The sequence below is a fragment of the Trichoplusia ni genome, chromosome 1 (genome assembly GCF_003590095.1).
Source record: "Trichoplusia ni isolate ovarian cell line Hi5 chromosome 1, tn1, whole genome shotgun sequence".
In the NCBI taxonomy this organism is placed as follows: Eukaryota; Metazoa; Arthropoda; class Insecta; order Lepidoptera; family Noctuidae; genus Trichoplusia; species Trichoplusia ni.
The window spans coordinates 11,453,499-11,472,906 of NC_039478.1; the positions used below are offsets into that span (position 1 = coordinate 11,453,499).

General features: G+C 35.9%; 1 protein-coding gene and 1 non-coding gene across 2 annotated transcripts in view; both read left to right on the top strand.

Moving 5' to 3' along the window:
- The window catches only part of LOC113494588 (GAS2-like protein pickled eggs), a 70,467-nt gene that overhangs the window by 39,976 nt on the left and 11,083 nt on the right, over positions 1-19,408 (top strand). The window contains exon 3 of the mRNA XM_026873003.1: positions 17,787-18,350. Within this exon, the coding sequence (XP_026728804.1) occupies positions 17,787-18,350 (564 nt within the window). The remainder of the gene's footprint in view (positions 1-17,786; positions 18,351-19,408) is intronic.
- On the top strand, positions 8,256-8,327 carry Trnag-ucc. Its single transcript has one exon. It is a non-coding gene; the product is annotated as a tRNA-Gly (tRNA).

Below are 19,408 nucleotides of genomic sequence, written 5' to 3' on the forward strand. Positions count from 1 at the left end.
GGCTATCAGTGCTATCACGATTTGTTTTGCAATCTGTTTTTAACATCTACCTATGAGTATGTAGGTCGTATGCCTACGTAATAAGGATATTTTGAGTTAGATTTATTTTAACTACTTAAAATAAAATATGGCTAGGTATATAGTTTCGACGACCTCCGTGGTCGAGTGGCGTATTCATCGGTTTCAAGGTGTCGCTAGCTTTGAGGTCAGGGGTTCGATTCCCTTTCGGGTCAATGTAAAAAATCACATTTGTACATTGTCTCGGGTCTGGGTGTTTGTGGTACCTTCGTTGTATATGAATTCCATAACACAAGTGCTTTGGCAACTTACTTTGGGTTCAGAACAATGTATGTGATGTCTGCATTTATTTTTTATTTATTTATTTTATGTTATACCCAGTTTTTAAAAAACGACAGCAGCAATTGCTGTCTTTTTCTGTTTATTGGACCGTCTTGTAGATTAGTGTGCTGAATCATCAATCAGTTGCAAGTAACCTTAAAGATAAATAGAGTTTCAAACCTTTCATTTAATTACGGTAAGCTATAGATATTTGTCGATACGACCACTAACATTTTTCAAGATCATTTTGTGTAAACAGGATGGCACGCTTCACAACATATAGCATCGTCTCGCCTCTACATCTGCTCTATATCCTTACTTACCTCTGACGTCCAGAGCAAAGCTGAGAACCTTCTCCTTTAGTACCTCTACCTACTTTAATAAAAAAATTATCTCCACTAGACCCTAAACTTTACTCCCGTTCAATTTAGTAACCTAATACCGCCACACTAAGTCATACAACATCAAGTTATAGTTAACCCGCCCACGATCACCGCCCGTTCACAGCCTCCCAAACAACTACTTAATTCCAAACAGTATTTAAATACGAGTGAAGTGTTCGCCAGTGACGCTTAGAATTGGCTCGAATGTAACGTAATTGGTCATTTGATATCAATTTATATGTGATAATAATCCGCCATTAGGCCAAGCGCCGCGATTGACTCGGGTGGCCATGATTTCTTCTCCTTTAGGACTAACTCCAGATAGTCTTTAAATTTCAAAGATCGCCGGAAAATGCTTAATAAGTATGCAAACTTGTTGATCTCGCTTTTCAAACCCAGATCTTAAAGTTTTGATAGCTGGACCATCTATCAGATACTGTGTTACCCAGTAAAATAGAGTAAGGAGGTTATAGAAGGTTTCAAAGATTCCAGATAGAGACATGGAAAGGAAGCCTTGATTTCCAATATTTAAACCTGCGATGTCATCCATCTGTAGTCAAACTTAATAATAACTCTTACAAGTCTCATTGAAATCTGCAAAAAAAAAACTTAGGAAACAGCATAAGTTTTGACAGTTACATAAGATTTAATTACAGGCCAGTTGTATTAAATAATCCTAATTTATCCCAACCCGGTCCCTCCACCTGGTGCCCCTAGTTACAAGTAAAACTGTATCGGGTCCCGCCCGCGCCGCCCGCCCACGCGCAGCCTTCGCCGCTGTGTTTACTACGTTTTTTACTTCCACTCCATAACTTCGTTAATTTGGTTACTACTTGGATACTGCGCAAGAACTACTTTTGGTACATAAACTATTCAATATACAAGCACAGGTAATTTCCTTTCTGCGAGAAAATTGGAAATTCTTCGAAATGTGGTTTTGTCAATTTGATAGCCGTTTTCAGCTTTATCGGATAATAAACTACGTAATTACGTATTTAATGCCTTAAGAAGTGCTGAAGTGTTTTTATAGTCCATTCAAGCAGTGTAAATGTATGGTCTTGTTTAGCACACTCAAATTTAATGCCGATTTTCAAAAACACTGGCTTTAAAAGTGTACAAAAAAGTTTTTAAAGTGTATTTTTTGACCGAACACAGTTTTGCGAGCATATTTTAAGTGAGATTTTTCTCCTCATTGTTTCACTGATGCTGAAGAGAGGCAATAGGAAACTTCAACATTTTATCCCTTCTTACTTAACCTTGGATACCTGACTACCTAAATCAGACTTTACTCGTACATCAACAGTGCAATGCCAAGGTCTCTCCATACATATTTACAAACAGACAGTAGTATTTAACGATCATGTTTACAGTCCTCGGCAGTGACTGACTCGACCTCTAGTATCGATTAAGGAGCGATCCGAGCAATTATCGAGATATTCATCTTTGTTTACATCGATTCCTTTGAGTTTAGAGATGATATTTTATGTTTGGATCGGAATAGAATTTAAGATTCCACAATGTGTTTTGTTGGAGAGGAAATATAAGTGATTCAAATAAGAAAACCATAATTAAGCTGAAATGATTTGCAGGAACTCTCGCGAGACAACAAAACACTTTTATCAGACTTGAAAAGTATGTTTTCTCTATTAGATTTTTTAGTGAAATCCTTTCTAGTAGTATAACATATTATATTCCGGATGCAAAGCAATCGCAATGGACAGCAAATGTTCTACAACTATAACAATATCGTATTCTAATGACGTTCATATGTAATGCGAATTATTATTTGATGAACCATAACAGATTTAGCTGCTTAACTTTAACCGATGAGGCCGATAATAATCTTAAGTTACAAACAAAGCTGTTGAACTCCTTCATTTACTTCTCCAGATTCTTAACCGCTTAACCTCATTGAAACATTGTATAAAATAAAGTGATAAATAATCTGCAACATTAAATTCACTCTTCCACTAAAGATATTCAATTACTCGTTATCTAAATTACGATGTGTCGATCGGTGCAAGGCCTGTGACGTCACAAGCCAGTATAAATGGTATCAAGTGTATAATTTATATATTTCTCTGAACTCTCTGGTTTAATGGCGGCTGATGTTTCAAGAGATTTGCTAAAATTGTATGACAGGCTATTCAGAAGTATTACTCTTAAATTTTGAATTTTGCTTACAGCGTGTCTGAGGAAAAATATGGTTTAATCCCATAGATTGACATGCTTAAAAGAAGATGGACTGTCTTCTAGGGAATGATTAAATCTTTATGACATATGCTGTCTGCTTGATAAAGATCTCTCTCAAATATATAGTAACATTTCTAAGTCTTTGAACCTTGTTATGAAATTATTATTTTTTTAAATCTTGTAATAAATAGTTCAATACCTATTCAACAATAGTTATCTACTATCCCAGTGAGAAAAAATATTTGAAGTCAGCTTGTTTCAATGTTTGTACCAAGTTGACTTACTGTAAATTATTTATTTAGTTGACGTCTTGCCTGTAATGAAGCCTTCATATGATATCTCTTTCGGACCTCGACATTAAATGACTTTTAATATCACATTTAATACAAAATATACCTACTTACGTTTAAACGATAATATCTCTGACTGCTTCGAAAATACTTTAAGTGGACTTTTGAGACTTGACGCTCTCCTTGGTAATCGGTAAAATCCATAAAAGAAAATTATGGACAAATAGTGGTATTCGTTCTATTAGTGTAAAGATTATGTTGACAAAAGGCACTTGCAAAGGTTCTTGATGTAACACGACTAGTTCGACTCGCGACCCGCTGCCGCGACAGCTCATGATTAAGGACTCCGGTTGTTGTTTCCGTAACTAGTCGATCTTGTTAAATACGCGCGAGTAAATCGTTGAATCACTTAAAAATAAAGACAAAGTTTTTGCGCGAATCCTTGAGTTAAATGATCGTCAAAGGTGCTATTTCCTGCTTATAATGTAATGTAATGTATAAGGTAATCACAAAGGGGCGCTAGAAATAAAACTCTATATTTATTATCCACCTTTTTGTCTGTACAATGGACCATACCAAACCACCACCAACCACCGCTAGTTAAGTTATACTTATTTACAAGAAACAAGTTTATTTGTCTCAAATAGACACCGCTGTAGCAATCTCGTCCTTTATCTAAACAAGCATGAACCACTTTCGAGCAAACAAAACATGGCGGCCACACTATAAATAGCTATTTTTATCTCTCTACCTATATAGGCAACTCTTGTGTTATAACGGTGGACGCCTACTCCTGCCTGCCCTGTTGCCCTACTGCCGCGATGATTGCTCTAGTAGATGAGGTTCCCAAACTTATTTTGTCTGCCACCCAGTTAAAAAAAGATTTCAACGCCCCTACTTTGTGAGCAAATTAAAACCTATCATCACTTGAAATGAAATCAATTATTGTGAGCTAGGTAGTTTTTTTTAATTTTGTTTTGTTTTTCTGTATATCTTACAACCCTTGAAACCACAAGGGGTCGTAACGCCCATTTTTTGAAAGAATCTAGTAGAGTTGGATTGTCCTAAAAAAATATTGAACATCTTAAAATAACCAAGTCTTTGCTAAAGCCATCCAAGCAGCGATATGTAATTCCATCTCAAATAGATGAACACAACATTGATGGCAATTGAAAACAATCACTTAGTGGAAATCACGCACCGTACAGAGCTTACGACACTCATCCGCCGTTGCGCAAAGGGTGCAGACAATGGTTAATGGTTAAGACAAGTAACGACAACCGTCGCTTCCTTCGTTTGTCAATAACTAGGTCACCAAGCAAGGAATGCGGAGGGTTAGGTGCCTCTGGTAGCGGTTGTGGGGTTACGACATGACAACGAAAGATTGATCGCCAATGAAAAGTGGAATTGTTGAAATGTTTTTTTGTGATCAGCAATTCGTTTTGAAGATTCCATCATACTAGAATGTTAAGTAGAGAAAAATAAATTTTAAGAAAACCAGGCTATATTTCAAATGCGATAACTAGACAGTTAAACTTTTCAAAGCTGTTTATGTGGCCAAACAACAAATGAAAATAAACGGGGTTACTTGAATGTTTGTGAAACCCCCGTCAATAAGAGGATTACGATCCTATTTCCTTAGTGTGGGAGATGTTTTTCAACGCAATGCAATTAAACTGTCTGTGGTGCTTAGTACATACACTAATTCTAAGGCAATTATTTCTAGCCTTATTTTGACTTGAGTGAAAAATACTATGTCTGCTGCTTGTAGAACCGCCACCCATTAAGATTGACAATTCGTTACAGTCTATATTTCAAAATTACCCAATCTCCAATGAAATATTTGGTATTCGAACATTACTTTTTCGCCCTAATAAATGAGCTAGATGAATATTACTGAGGCATAGGGTTGTCGCTCACAAAAACTTGTTCAAAGACTTACAAGTTTAGAATAATAGTCTGCCTATAGAAATATTTTTAAAAGTGATGAGGTGTCGCGTGAACGTGGTAGATGGAGTGAATCCGTATTCCCTCCATATTTAAAATAAAACGTATTTTTTCAGTATAGGTACAAAAAATTATATACAAAAAAGAGTAAAATCAGTTTAAAGTCTCGACTTATAAGGATGCTGCCAATAGCTGGGTGATGAGAAAAATCATTAGTTTTTTTGGAAAATGGAAGAAACTTATCCGCCACCGACGTCCAATTTTAATGATGTGTGACGTGTTGTTTCCCGTTGTTATAGTTTTTAAATTAATCCACTTAATATTAAGTTGGTTATCAATGTTGCCAGCCCTGCACCGCTTGGGAACCAGCAACTAGTATTAGACAGGCGAAAATTACGCAAAATTGTTTACTAAACAACGCGTGGGTGTCGGCATTCGGTGCCCGGGTTAGGCATTTAAAGAACCTGTTGATATATTTGTGGTAAGGACAGTTGCTGTATTTATTGCAGCTCGAGACAGATCGAGTTACTGAAAGATTACTTCAAGTTAGGATATAAATTAGGTTTTGATTTGTGTGGTACTAATGTATTCAGCTGGTGCAGCGGGTAATGGAGATTGTTTGGGTGAGAGACCGGTGTTAGGTACTCTATGCACGTAAATATTTTGATTAAATAAAGGTTTTAGTAATTATTTTGAAGTCCATAACTAAGTTACTGTTTATTTGGAAGGTTACTTATTTTTGGTCGTCATTTTTACCAAAGCAAAAAAAGGCAGTCTATGTAGACTGCTTTTTTTGCAAGATTTTGACATCCTGCACTATTTCTGTTCATAGTTTTGAAAATATTTATACTCGCGTTAGTTCACAAATCCACAGCTTTTTACGATCACAAATGTAGCGCATAGCCATTCGGACATAGACTCTAGATCCACATGATCCAAAAAAAGGTAGAGTCAGCATCCCAATGTACCGGATTGTTACCTATCACCTTATTGCCCCTGGTCAGTACTAGCATCTGTACACAAAGTGCAAACATATCAGGTCAGGTCGTGGGAACGTGTCGCGTCGTGCCGCGCCGCACCGCGCCCTCTCGCGGCAATTACCGCGGGTCGCGGGTTATCGCGACAAACGGTGCCGCGCGCGGACCGTGGGTGACCATCACCTGGTAGATTGTAGGATAATTATAATTATGAAATAATGATTTGAAGTGTTTGGAAGAAAAAACATGTGGCATGATTCCCAAGTTATTTAAGATGAGGTAAAAAGAAAGCATATATTATGATACGAAATTAGGACAAATGACTATTTTTTGGTAATAGCGATGTTTCCAACATACTTTACGACGAATGCTAAAAGGTCGTTTTTAACACCAGAAAAAATTGTAAGGAAAATTACAAAAAACTGTTCAATGCTTTCAACATAATTTCCCTTCCAACAAAGTTAGCGACATCAACAATTCCTTTCCAGTCAACCTGTTATACAATAAATAATATTAAGTATATAACAAGTATGCATAATAGCCACATTCTCATAAATCCTCAGCTAACTCTGTGATCACGACACGGCCGCCGGGGATCTGCGAATTATTTAAACTTCCTCCTATCAAAACGTAATGTAACCCCACCGTGTTATTATAATAAAGTGGAACTGTCAGATGTACACATGTTTAGTTTTATAATTAATTGTGTGATTTATGGTTTATATGAAACAGATAGGTTTTTAATGTTAAAACTTTAATTAATATTGACTTAAATCGTGGTTGTTTGCATGTATTGATCAGATTTTCATGAAATATACAAATAAGTTAGCTAACTCTGTGCTGTCCCGACGGCGTCTGGAGAAGGTAAAGTGTTTTGTAGGGTACTTTGGGAAATTGGGGTTGAAGGCTCACAAATAGGTAACGCTCTTTTTTCTTGTATTTTTTTACTGTCAATTCTTATGCTCTTTTAAAGTTTGGTAACGGATTCAACATATCTTGACTTATTGTCAACTTGCTGCCTAACATATTATTTAGGCAGAAAGTTGAGAATAAGTCAAGATTAAACAAGTTAAAGGTAGAACTTTCGATTAATAATGCTACTGCCTACTGAACTTACTCATACAGATAAATTGTCTGTGTTCTTTATTGGTCTTGTCATCGCAAAGGCTAAGCATGAAGTCTTGGGTTCAAATCCAGACCAAAAATGTTTACTAATTTTTCTCTAACAAAACATTTTTATACATTTTTTAAATGTTTAAGTCCAATTATCCTCAAAATTCTTACATTATGGTTACTTCACAAATCAGAAAGATCACGACCCAGCCGGCGGCGATCTACAAAGTGATTGTGCGACAATAGAGGTGCGCGCGCGCATCGCATGTTTACTATCCCTTGTAAGCTTGTACTTGCAACTAATCGTTTAGTTCCGGTAACTATAGGTACCCTGTACGATTTAAGAACAACTTTTTGACAGATTGGAAATATGTCCAAAAAGCGTGGAAATGTGGTTTTCATTATTTTAAGGTTTTAAGTTCATACAGTTGTAAGAAAGAAATATTACCCTTTTCCTAACGCAGTTGAGTCAGTTTATCATGAGCCTTGTCGCTTATTTCCTTTAGTCTCAAAATAACTTCTAAAATAAAATTATTTTTAACTACTGCCTCCAAGTTGTTATCTATTGTTGTTAAATTATCTAAGAAAACTTTATTTAATATATATAATAAAGTTTATAATATATTATGTATAACAGATTATTATTAGAAGGAAGCACATGAATCATGCTTTGTAGTCGTGACACTTAGATAAGAACAACTATACAACGTATAGCGCCATCTAGCGCGGTAAACGATGACCATACTTATTATTACAGATTAGTTAGTTATGTTAAGCACAATTTCATGTAAACATTACTGAATTACTTTACTGTTTTTAATTTAAAGTGATATTTCGAAAGAGAGCAAAGTTTTGAAATTGAATTAATTGATTCAAATAAATCATATTTTACAGATTAAAAAGAAGCATAGTTATTAAGAAGAAATCGTAAAAAACCCGCGTTTTTTTTTAATTATATCAACTGTTCACAACTAATGCGTATGTATTCAAGTTTTTCGACGCCACTGTCAGCTGCGATGGTGGTGTAATGGTCAGCATAGTTGCCTTCCAAGCAGTTGATCCGGGTTCGATTCCCGGCCATCGCAGGTTCTTTTTGGGTTTTTCTATCATTTTATTAGTAGTTTTGACTGATTTATTTATAATATTTTTTTCTCACTGCAGCAAATAGCCGAGTTATAAGGTTTAAACATTTTCAAACTGCATTACCTAACAATGTTCGTTGGTCATGAATAATACTTACAATTATGTAGATCATCATACTTAACCAGCTCCTAAGGTCATCACTCCCTGCTCTCCTACAAACAATAGCGCAATTATAAGAACAGCTAACAGTTTTACAATTACACCTAAATTACTGGGTATCACCCATTTATGGAGTTTTTGTACCACACGTGGTAACAAACTTATTAGAAGGAAATAAGGTTAAAGAAAATCTTTCTAATTGGGTATGAACATAATGGTATGGATGGATAGTACATGACTTATTTGCAGCAGCATACGAAGATCTTAATGTGATAATTATTTCTTTCAAAATATGAGCGTCGTTCCTGTCCCCTTATTAACTAAGTTTAATCTTTATTACCTGGGATAATCCTTGTCAAACTGCCAATATCTACCCTGTTTCTGAGGGCAACGACTCTTAAGTAAAAGAAATTACCCTATTCGGCTGTCCAGGGCCGCATTTAGACATTTTATCGTAAAGCTTTAAACGTATCTGACGTATACAAAAGGGCTTTAGATAATGTAAGTGTTTCAAGTACAGGAAGCCATCGGATTTTATTACGCGCCTGTTTTGGAAGAAATATAAAATATAGCCAAAGAACTCCCAAACTCAAGGAGACATAAAACACTTGTACAATTTCCTACTGGACAGCAATAAATGCGAAAATTTAGATGCAATGCACCACGTGACGTGGAAGCGCCATGTTGCGCGCAGTGCGCAGGCGCGAGATCTGCCATATAAGGGCTGCACCGCGCCGCGCCGCCCTGTGCGCGCCGCGCGCCAGTCGAGGCCGCGCGCACGCCGCGCAAGGCCGCGCCTGCCAGCCAGGGGTGACTGACTCATATAAAAATTCACACTATCGAGCGAGATTTACGACTTTGATTACCCTAAAAGGCGTAAATACGGAAGAAAAAATGTTTTAATGTGACGCGATGAGGATCATTATTATGTTGATGGATGGAACGAATGAAATAATCGTAAATAAACTGTTTTTATTTTTATCTCGAATACCCTTGCGCTGGGTCTTTGACTGCTATCAGTCTTATTTATTTACAAGTTGACTTCAAGTTTCAGCACTCCGTTATAAATAATTTTAACACTTAATTTCAGTACTAGTTGTACGTGTTATTCTCTGCATCTCAAGCTAGTTTGTCTACGCTTGAGAGAGCACGGAGGCTCCTTATCCAGAGTCACGATTTCCGTTTTTTATCGTGATCTATGCTCATGACAATGATGTGTAATTTAAGTGAACAAAACCAAAACCATTTCAGTTCCTGCAATTATAATAAAAACAATAACACAGTACTTGAGCTTATTAGCGCAATAGATAAAATCGAAAATCATGACCAAATACAAGCTAGGAAACGACAATAACAAATTACCTTTGACCAAACTCCGTCTAACATACTGACCTAGACCTTACAGATATCACGTTTAATGTTAGCAAAAAAATATGTAATAAAAATAAATTAGACGACCATGACATTGCCTTATATCAAGCATCAAAACCTTGTCGTGAGACAGGTAGCCGGGTATCACCTTATAAGATCAATGCGGATCAACAAGTTGCCTTGGAACTAGGAGCAAGACCGTCATGTCGATCATAACGTTCCGCATTTGATGATTCACACAAAGCATATGCTACTATAACTGAAGCCATTTCATAATTTAGATGTTTTGTTTACGCCTATTTAAGATCATCAATTGTTAAACGCGAAACATTAATGATGATTAGATCCATGTTTGCACAGTTTTACGATGGTATTACTATAAAATTTTGATTAACATTTTGTTTTCGTTCGAAAGAATATTAATACCCATTTACGTTACATCGACCCGTGAGTAATTCAGGCATTTTAATTCTTAAAGCATCCAGCGTCCAGTAAGGAGTTTCCTCAAGGAAGTTATTAAAATTTGACACATTAATTATGATCTTCCGTTCACGAAGACATTCGGACGACAAACTTGGTTTTAATTAACTTTGGACGATGGTTTTTAAATGCTTTTTACAGCTGAGGAAATTCATTCGTCACGGATGTAATGGCTACTGTATTTAACGAAGGTCATAATTATTTTGTAAATGAATTCAGAAAAGTCCTTGATAATGATAGATTGCTACTTACTTTAGAAGATCTTCTAAATCCATTACCCAATGCCAAGGAATCCGAAACAATGAAACAGGTCATACAACAATAGTCTTAAGATAAATAAAATTATGATTAAACTATGAAATGCCAATGCCAGGCATAATATTGACATTAACTTCAATGAAAATTACAGCAAAACAAATACTTAATGATGTGTTGCCGCAAATATCTCCATCTATGAGCAAACAATGGAATTCAAAGCAAGTGTATCAATGATCTGAGTTATAATGATTTATTGTTGTTCTAATTCAATGGACCATTTGATATCGTCGTGGCGTTCCATGCCTTCTTGGACCCAAGACCTGTCTTATTGATTGTTATTGATAGTCTTTGACGTGACCTTCTTGACGTTTCTTATCGTGAGCCATAAGCATCGAATCCTAAATTAATATTCATTTATTGTTTCTGATAAGGAATTGCACAAACATGACGTATATTAGATGTAGGATTTCTGATATGTGGTGCGTTGACTTTATCTTGGTCACAATTTTTGGATTCAACAAAAATACGGGCAGAATAAACCTATGAGAAGTCTAATTTCATATCAATATTTTTAATAACTTAAATTCTAAAATTACTCGTATCACTTTTATCTCTTACTGCTTTGATGTAGAAATCTCCATCAAAAGTAAATTTCCTCACACATTGAATTATTATTAATGAACCTTTTATTAAATTAACATCTAGGAAAAAAACTAGTACATACAGGAAACTGATAATTACTTTCAAAATGACGACCTTCGATGCCTTCCGTAAACATAAATAAAAATATCGAAAAGCCAAAAAAAACTGAATTTCTCTTCTTTATGGAAAAGCTAGATCATCATTTTCATCTTTAATTTGGCACTCAATACATAAATTTTCTTGTGAATAATAAGAAAATTTGTCAAGATGATAACAATATTAAAACAAAAGTAAAAGCCATCGGAATTTCTCCCGAACGAGAGCGAAATCGATCAGCCGGCCTTGAACTCGCGATCTTTCCGGTTTGCCAGCCGGTGTATCGAACCTTAATTGAGTCAAGTGTATTCTCGCTTCGAACACATCTCGTGTAGTTAATGCGACAATTTATGCATCGAGATAAACATTTTAAAATGTTCAAGTGTAGTTTACGACAGCCACTCATGACTCAGAAATGTTAATTAAAAATATGCAAGATGACTTTGATTAAATGCAGTATGGACGTTTGTTAGCGGGATTATGTCTTGTTTAAAACACAATTATAGTGTTCAGGCTGTGTTTATATGTTTTAATATTCTTCGTAATAATATGTATTCGTAGTATTAAAACTGAGATGACTAATAGATTTATGTTGTGGAGGTCTATAATTGTCTATATCTGAGTCGTAATCGCACGTTTTGCTTCTTTAAAATGTTGGTTATTATTGTTGCAATACTCACGTACATCGTCAAGTAAATTCGTTTCATAAGTTTTCATAATCCTATTAACAAATAGATTTTCGTCACTTCCTGGATCCTTACCATCATTAATTCTTTCAATGTCTACTTCTTGCTTCTCCGCTGTCTTATCAATTTTGAAATCATTAGTTTTTCCAGGGTTATCTACGAAATGTTTTACTATAATTCTTTAGTCGTAACTCATGTATATTTATACGTTATCGAGTAGAAGATCAAAGCATCAGATAAAAGTTCCAGTAGGTGTAAACCTTGAACTAATTAATAGAATTCGGCTGACAATGCTTGATTAGAATCGATGTTCCGATAAATGGGCGCCGGCGTGTAGTAATCATGTTACTTAACACTAAATGGATGTGAGATTACTACTGGTTTCAGTTTGTAGTAGTTTGTGAGTCACTAATTTGGTTTTATATTTCTGATCATACAGTTCCTACTGCGTCTACTGCCGAATTGAAAAGTCCCTCCTTTTTGAAGTCGATTAATTGTTATAGATGAACATTTCGGGTTTTGACGAAAAAAAAAAGATACCAGCAGATACAACATTACCTCTTCTTCACCTCTCTCTGTACTTTATTCATTTTTTGCATTCAGTTGAACATAATAATTTGGTGTTGCGGACAGAAGGACCCAAAAACTATTCAACAATTCTAGCTTAACGAAATTAATACTGATTGTCATTGAAAGCGAAATACCAATCGTCTATGCGGATTCTTTGCCCAGCAGTGGGAGTTTAATATTGTTATCATAGGTTTCGAGAACAGTTAGTAAGTGTAGATATAATTTGGAATAATAATGAATCATCATAATTTCTCGTCATGCACTCGGGTGTGGGTGGCGCCGCCTCGTGGGATGTGCTCATGAGCACTTCTTGTTACCAGCTCATCACTAGCTATCAATACAAGTTTGAATAGTTTTTGAATGAGCAGGTAGTTATTTATCATTAATCCGAAGACTGGTAGAAAAGTATTAATTTGAGGAGATGGCATATTTTAAACAATGTCAAAGAAGTTGTTTTTTTTTAAGTAGATATAACTTGTGGTTTTTATTTGACAATACTTTATTCAGCTGTGGTCAAAACACACTATTACTGGCAAGCTAAATTATTTGTATAACCTATCAATATTTTAGTGCCTTTTAGGCGAGACTACGGTAATATCAATGAATTTTAAGTCGCTGTCAAGTCGCTATTTATCTATGTCACAAGTTTAATGTTCCAACCGAGTTTACTAAAATCGTCATAACATTTAGTGAATTAATACAAAGTAAAGTAAGTCAATACAAAGTACTGACGCCGACGTACAATTTAAAGGGCAAAGTATAAAAGGACCAAAAATAAATGGCGCCAATATTATTACACTTTTAAATTATTTGTCTTGCAAATGCCAATCACACTGGTTGCAAGTGACCAATACGTCAATTATTGTGAAGTATTGAATGTACAGAAACCCGATCTAAGTAAGCAACGTTTTTTATTGAGAATGAAACAATAACTTTTAAATTATTTCCGTAGTCTGGCTTTAAAAGGCAAAAACGATATTGAAAATGAATTGTTAATAAAGTGTGTATTTTTAAGTAAAGTCCAATTAAGATTAATGATTTGGCAGACTAGGATTGGAATAGGTTTTATATAATAGCTTTTGCATTTGTATTACATTAGCTAACAGTCGCCTACTTCTACGGGTTTCGAATTAAAATAACAAAATAATTTTCAAAATCAGTTTAGCAGTTTCTGAGATTACCGCCGGCAACGCCACACACTCGCACACTTTACCTCCTCATAATACTCGTATTAGTATGGTAAGACAAACAATTATAAAAAAAAATATTCATTTATTTTCCCGAGACAAAATATAATCAATTTATGTAATGGTTCTTGTCGGATTACCTATACCAAAATATAGCCTACGCAAAATCAATTTCATATGAAATCAATAAAAAAGATCGAGACATATGATTACACCTACGTGATATTAAAAGTAATGTACCATTGAAATGTAGTATTGAAGTTATTAAGTGGACAGTGGGTAGGCAGGCCTTGGTACTACTTCATTATGCCAATGAATAGTTCCTGCCACTTAGGACCAGAGGGCAAACGCTTTCTTCTAAATTATTTTTGAAAAAGCCTTTATAGTAATTGAGAGGTAGCGTCAGTTTCAGCAGAAAGTTTTCCACATTTTCCCTCTGATATGTTTGAAATATTATTGCAAATAATATACGCAGCATCAACGCAGGTGTTTTGCAAAACAATAATAAATAATAAAGCATAATTACCATATCGTCACACAAAAGCATCAGCGTTGAGATATTTATTAAATGACAATAGCAATGATTAAAATAAAAATCTTAACATTTTTACACATTAAGTCGCTTGACATTACTTTACCTCAGTGATCCTTTTCGCCCGAAAGGTCTCAATAAAAAGTAATTGAGACGTCTTCAAAGAAAAGGACCGTTCAAAATGTTGGTCCTAAGTGCAACAAACCAGTAATGGTCCGAAAATATACATAAAAATCGACAGCCGTTACTTAACAGTGTTTATAATAACTGCTGTAAAATAGCAAGAATAAAATTGCTTGTATTATTTACTTTGACGGAACTACAAGTCAATTCTTCAGCCATCTTATGAGCGGTTATTTCACGAAATCACGTTTCCCAACGATAATATATAAATGTATGGATATGTGTATGACATTTCAATTTGCGTAGGTAGCATGCTAGTGAATTGAAATACTAGCAAAGAGTCGTGGCTTCACCCGTGTTTCTCTATTTTTTATTAATCGTAGCGTAATTCCATTACACCTCTATTCTTTATTGAAAAATGGACTATTAATGACAAAACAAATATCCAATTCACACCATCAGTTTTTAAGGTAGCTCTTTAGCTATATAAGGTTAGTTATTAGATGAAAGAGTCGATTACTTCTTAGGTAGTTCTAACCGTGTCTTAAATTATTCTGAGGTCATTATTTTGATGGATTAATAACAGGTGCTAGGCATAGCAGTGGGTCTTGATTTATTATCTAGATTACATTAAGCTAGATACCGTTACGTTTTTATGTCAAGCTTTAAAATAATTATGCAATAGATTTTATTAAGAGGGTGAAATGACAAGATACTGAATTAATTTTATTTCTAGCTTTTGCCCCTGACTCTGTCTGCGTAGAGGTCGGAATTTATATGAAATTCTTGTTATTAATATACTTAATTTCAATCGAAATGGGTTTAGAGATTGGCGCGTGGTGGCGTTAAGTGTATTTTTTCATTTACGTTACTATTTTCACAGTTAGACTTAAAGCCGACCCCAACTCAGTTGAGGAAAGGCTAGGACGATGATGATGACTATTTTCATATGTTCCAATAATACCCATGTATGTTGGTACTCCAAAAGGACCAAAATTCTGACTCAAGTTACGCAAAAAAATTGATTAAAATCTGTAATAACTTGATTTAATATTACCGATAATAGACAGTTAGCCTCGTAGCGGTAATAATACAGCAATAGTTGAGGTAATAACTAGTAATATCGATACAATGTATTAAATTAAACGGCGCTAAACATATAATTACTTGTAAAAGGAGATTTAGATGATGCAAGATATCGCTTAACTTGCAATACATTGCTGGCCATGATACATCACTTTTAACACCAGAGCTGCGAGACTCCGCAATGTATTGCGACTTGGTTATTATATTCGCTTTGTGAATGAGTCTTTTACATTAATCTGTAAGAAGATTTGCATAAAAACTCTTTGGTCCTAAGTTGATTTATTTGTTTGTTATTGCACGCTTGTAATAACTGAATATTGATATTAGTTAGATAGTTGATAAGGGCTTACCTAAGTGGTCTGATTGAAGTCTCAATGACATGTTTCATTTAAGTGGTTAGTATAATATTCCCACTTTTCACTCACTATAACCAGTATAGTATTATGAATAATACTAAAATAATATAACTTTTATTAAGATAACTCAGTTTATCGACTTGTAGATCAGCTGAAACAAACAGATGAAAATAAAGATACATGTATTTTAGACGTACTGTAAAACACATTCTTTAAAAAAAATGGTAAGCAAATTGTTAAAATGGAGCCCTGTTACTGAGTCCGTCCGACTGTCGGTTACCAGCACATGAACCGTATTAGCTAGACAGTTACCCTTATAACAAAAACGAGATGAGGCAACGATTGTTAACCGTTTTTATTTATTAAGATTGTGATAAAATATGACCTAGAATATTATATTGATTAACTACAATTCCCAATAAACAAACAGCAACAAAGTAATTCAATGTACCAGGCGATCATGAATAAGTGAGCAGTTTTAATGTACCATTCATTTGTCTAGTACTGACATATCGGCATGTAAATATATTGAAAACTATTGCCACATACTGCTCTTAGCACTTTGTTTATGCAAACTGCGGACGCTCTGCGCTTACTGACACTCAATGAGCTAAAGGTCCATGCATAGGAAGGCTTGGTATTAAGCTGTATCTCGCATATTTTTAAAGTAACAATCGTGAAGAGATTAACGAAAGCAAATCTTGTATTAAGAAATCTAATTCTTGTATGGAGGAGGGAGGGGCTTACAAACATTCAAGTCACATGATACACAAAGACACCCAGACTCAAGGCAAGTATTTGCGGATCACACAAATGCGTCTCCTATGCGGGATCGAACTCGCGACACGTCGCACTCTATGGGTTTGGTGTAGTGAACTCAACCACTAGGCTATCCGTGCAATCTCTAAATACTTATACAAATTTATTAAAAATGGGTCTAGCCGTTTTGGAGGATGGTAACTAATATTGTGACATGAGAATTCCATCAATTGATAGATATATTCTAAACCTCTAGACCCTGTATCCACAGCCTAACCAAACGTGAATAATCACTAACTGTGAACTAATATCGTAATGCAAACAGGCATTACTGAGAGGCGACAGTCTTGCTGTTATTGCACAAATAAATGTCTGTTCGTTTGTTATGCTAAGCACGGAATATGCTGAACTTAAGTGGATAATTGTGGACGGAATGTATGGACGCTAAGGATGGCATTCCTGGGCCTTTTGCAATGCTGATTTTGTACTTTACGAAGTATTTTGTTCCTTAAAGGTGTGGGAAAACAAAGCAAGGAAGGAATATCAAAGAAAGATGCAGGACAAAGGATGTAGCTTACTTGGTAAAGATACTGGGAGCTTGAATCAGGGCATGCAAGTTTGAATCCTTTACTTGTGAAAAGATCACAAGACAAAAATAGCGTAAAGGGATCTATTTTGGGTCAAATAGGTCCTTTCTTTAACCACTTTTGAAACCTCAAACAATTTGTTCGAAATCCGTTTGACGAAAACTGAATAAATTAATAGATATAATATCCTTTCAAATCGTTTAAGGTTTGTCACTTAATGACCTTGAGCCTCTCTCTTCAAGTGTGCGGCCGTGGACACTGCCATGTGTATTATATCGATAGATCATCCACATGTTTGCCAACTATAATTACAGTCGATACAAGTACACCTGTTTCAATAAATGCAGGTCTAGACTCAAGGTCAAGTAACAAATGTGTATTAATATTCCTTTTAATAGTATCAGGACTTGAAATAGGAGTTGGATCATAGCTTTTAGCAGAATATATGGTTCCTCTCTTGAACACATTGACAAAACGGTTTAACCTACAATTCACCCTCTTGAATACTCTCTTTACGGCCAGGCATTCAAATGTAAATTTGTACTAATTTCGCATTTCTTTTGTTGCAGCACGCGAACGCAGTCCGTGACTCAGCCCGTCTAATCCTGGAGTCGCCGCAGCCCGAGTCTGACGACGCCCTCACCCTGGCTCGCGCTCTCCGCACCCGACCCCCTGTCAACATGCTCCCCGCAGCCAAGGCTGGCACATTCTTTGCAAGAGACAACCTCTCCAACTTCATCGACTGGTGCCGCAAAGCTCTCGGCATCCTCGAATGTCTGCTATTCGAAACTGATGACCTTTGCCTCAGAAAGAATGAAAAGCATGTCGTGCTATGCCTTCTAGAAGTAGCTAGAAAAGGATCGGTGCTTGGTATGCCAGCACCTCTGCTTGTTCAGATGGAGAAGCAGATAGAGAGAGAGTTGGCAGGAGAAGAGTTGAGGCCTGATGACTCGGCGCTAGGTCTGGTGCCTTCTGGTCCTCAGCCTCAGCTGGTGACGAATGACTTGAGGAGTTTGGACGAGAGGGTGAGGGACCTGGTGGAGAGGTGCTCCTGTCCTACTCAGTTCCCGATGGTGAGAGTGTCCGAGGGGAAATACAGGATCGGTGACACCAGGATGCTTATTTTCGTGAGGGTAAGTGTCTTAATACCTAAAGTGGTTAGCTACTCAAGCAGACCACATGATATGTCTTCTAAATAGAGTATTACTGAGGATTGCCATAAAATCCTGTAATGCGTTAGGATTAAAACCCATCTTGGTGGTCGCAAAATATAACTTAATATGGTTCCCACTGTATCTAAAAAAAGAGCTCCAATTTAGCGTTTCCTGTTCTGAATCAGAACGACTTGAATCCTGTCTAGACTAAACCCAATTAAAACTCGTCGAAGGGGAATTGTGTGACGTTTTTTATGATTTTGTTAGGGCAGAGACAATTCAAGTGTCTTATAAAAACAGATGTCTTTTATTGTCACAATAAGAGCCACAGTAGAATATTAATTCGACTTATTAAAAACAGGACTAACGGGATATAAACTTTATTAAATGTCACGCAAATTGCAAAGGATAGAGAGGTTTTTTTTTTTTTTTTTAAAAAAAAAACGACTCCCGCACTAAGGAATTTAATCCTTGTATCGCGGGGGTTTTCACAAACATACAATTCACATGCACAAAGACACCCAGACTCAGAACAAGCATTCGTGGATCACACAAATGCTTGTCCTACGCGGGGATCGAACCCGCGACACGTCGCGCACAGTGGGTTTGGCGTGATGACCTCAACCACTCGGCTATCCGTGCAGTCAAAGTCAGTCAGGTTTGGAAGAGAAAGGGGGAGGCCTTTGCCCAGCAGTGGGATCTAAAACAGGCTATATAAGAAAAATGGCACGCTTGGTAAAGAAATTTATCTGTCGTTTATTTTTTAATTTGATTCTAATGTCAAACATCAGAAAATAACTCTTCATATTACTTTAAATGTAACTTAGCTTAGATAAAATTTTCTGTATTATGACTAACAAGATAATATTCTAAATACAATGACCAAAATGCAGGACAAAGGACGTCCGCCTGCGCATGCGCAGATCTGTTGCAACGACATTATGAAACATCGTAAACTATGCGACACTTACCGGATTAATAATAATAATGTCTAGAAGAATGTGCCATTCATAACATATTCTGTTAAATCTTAATTA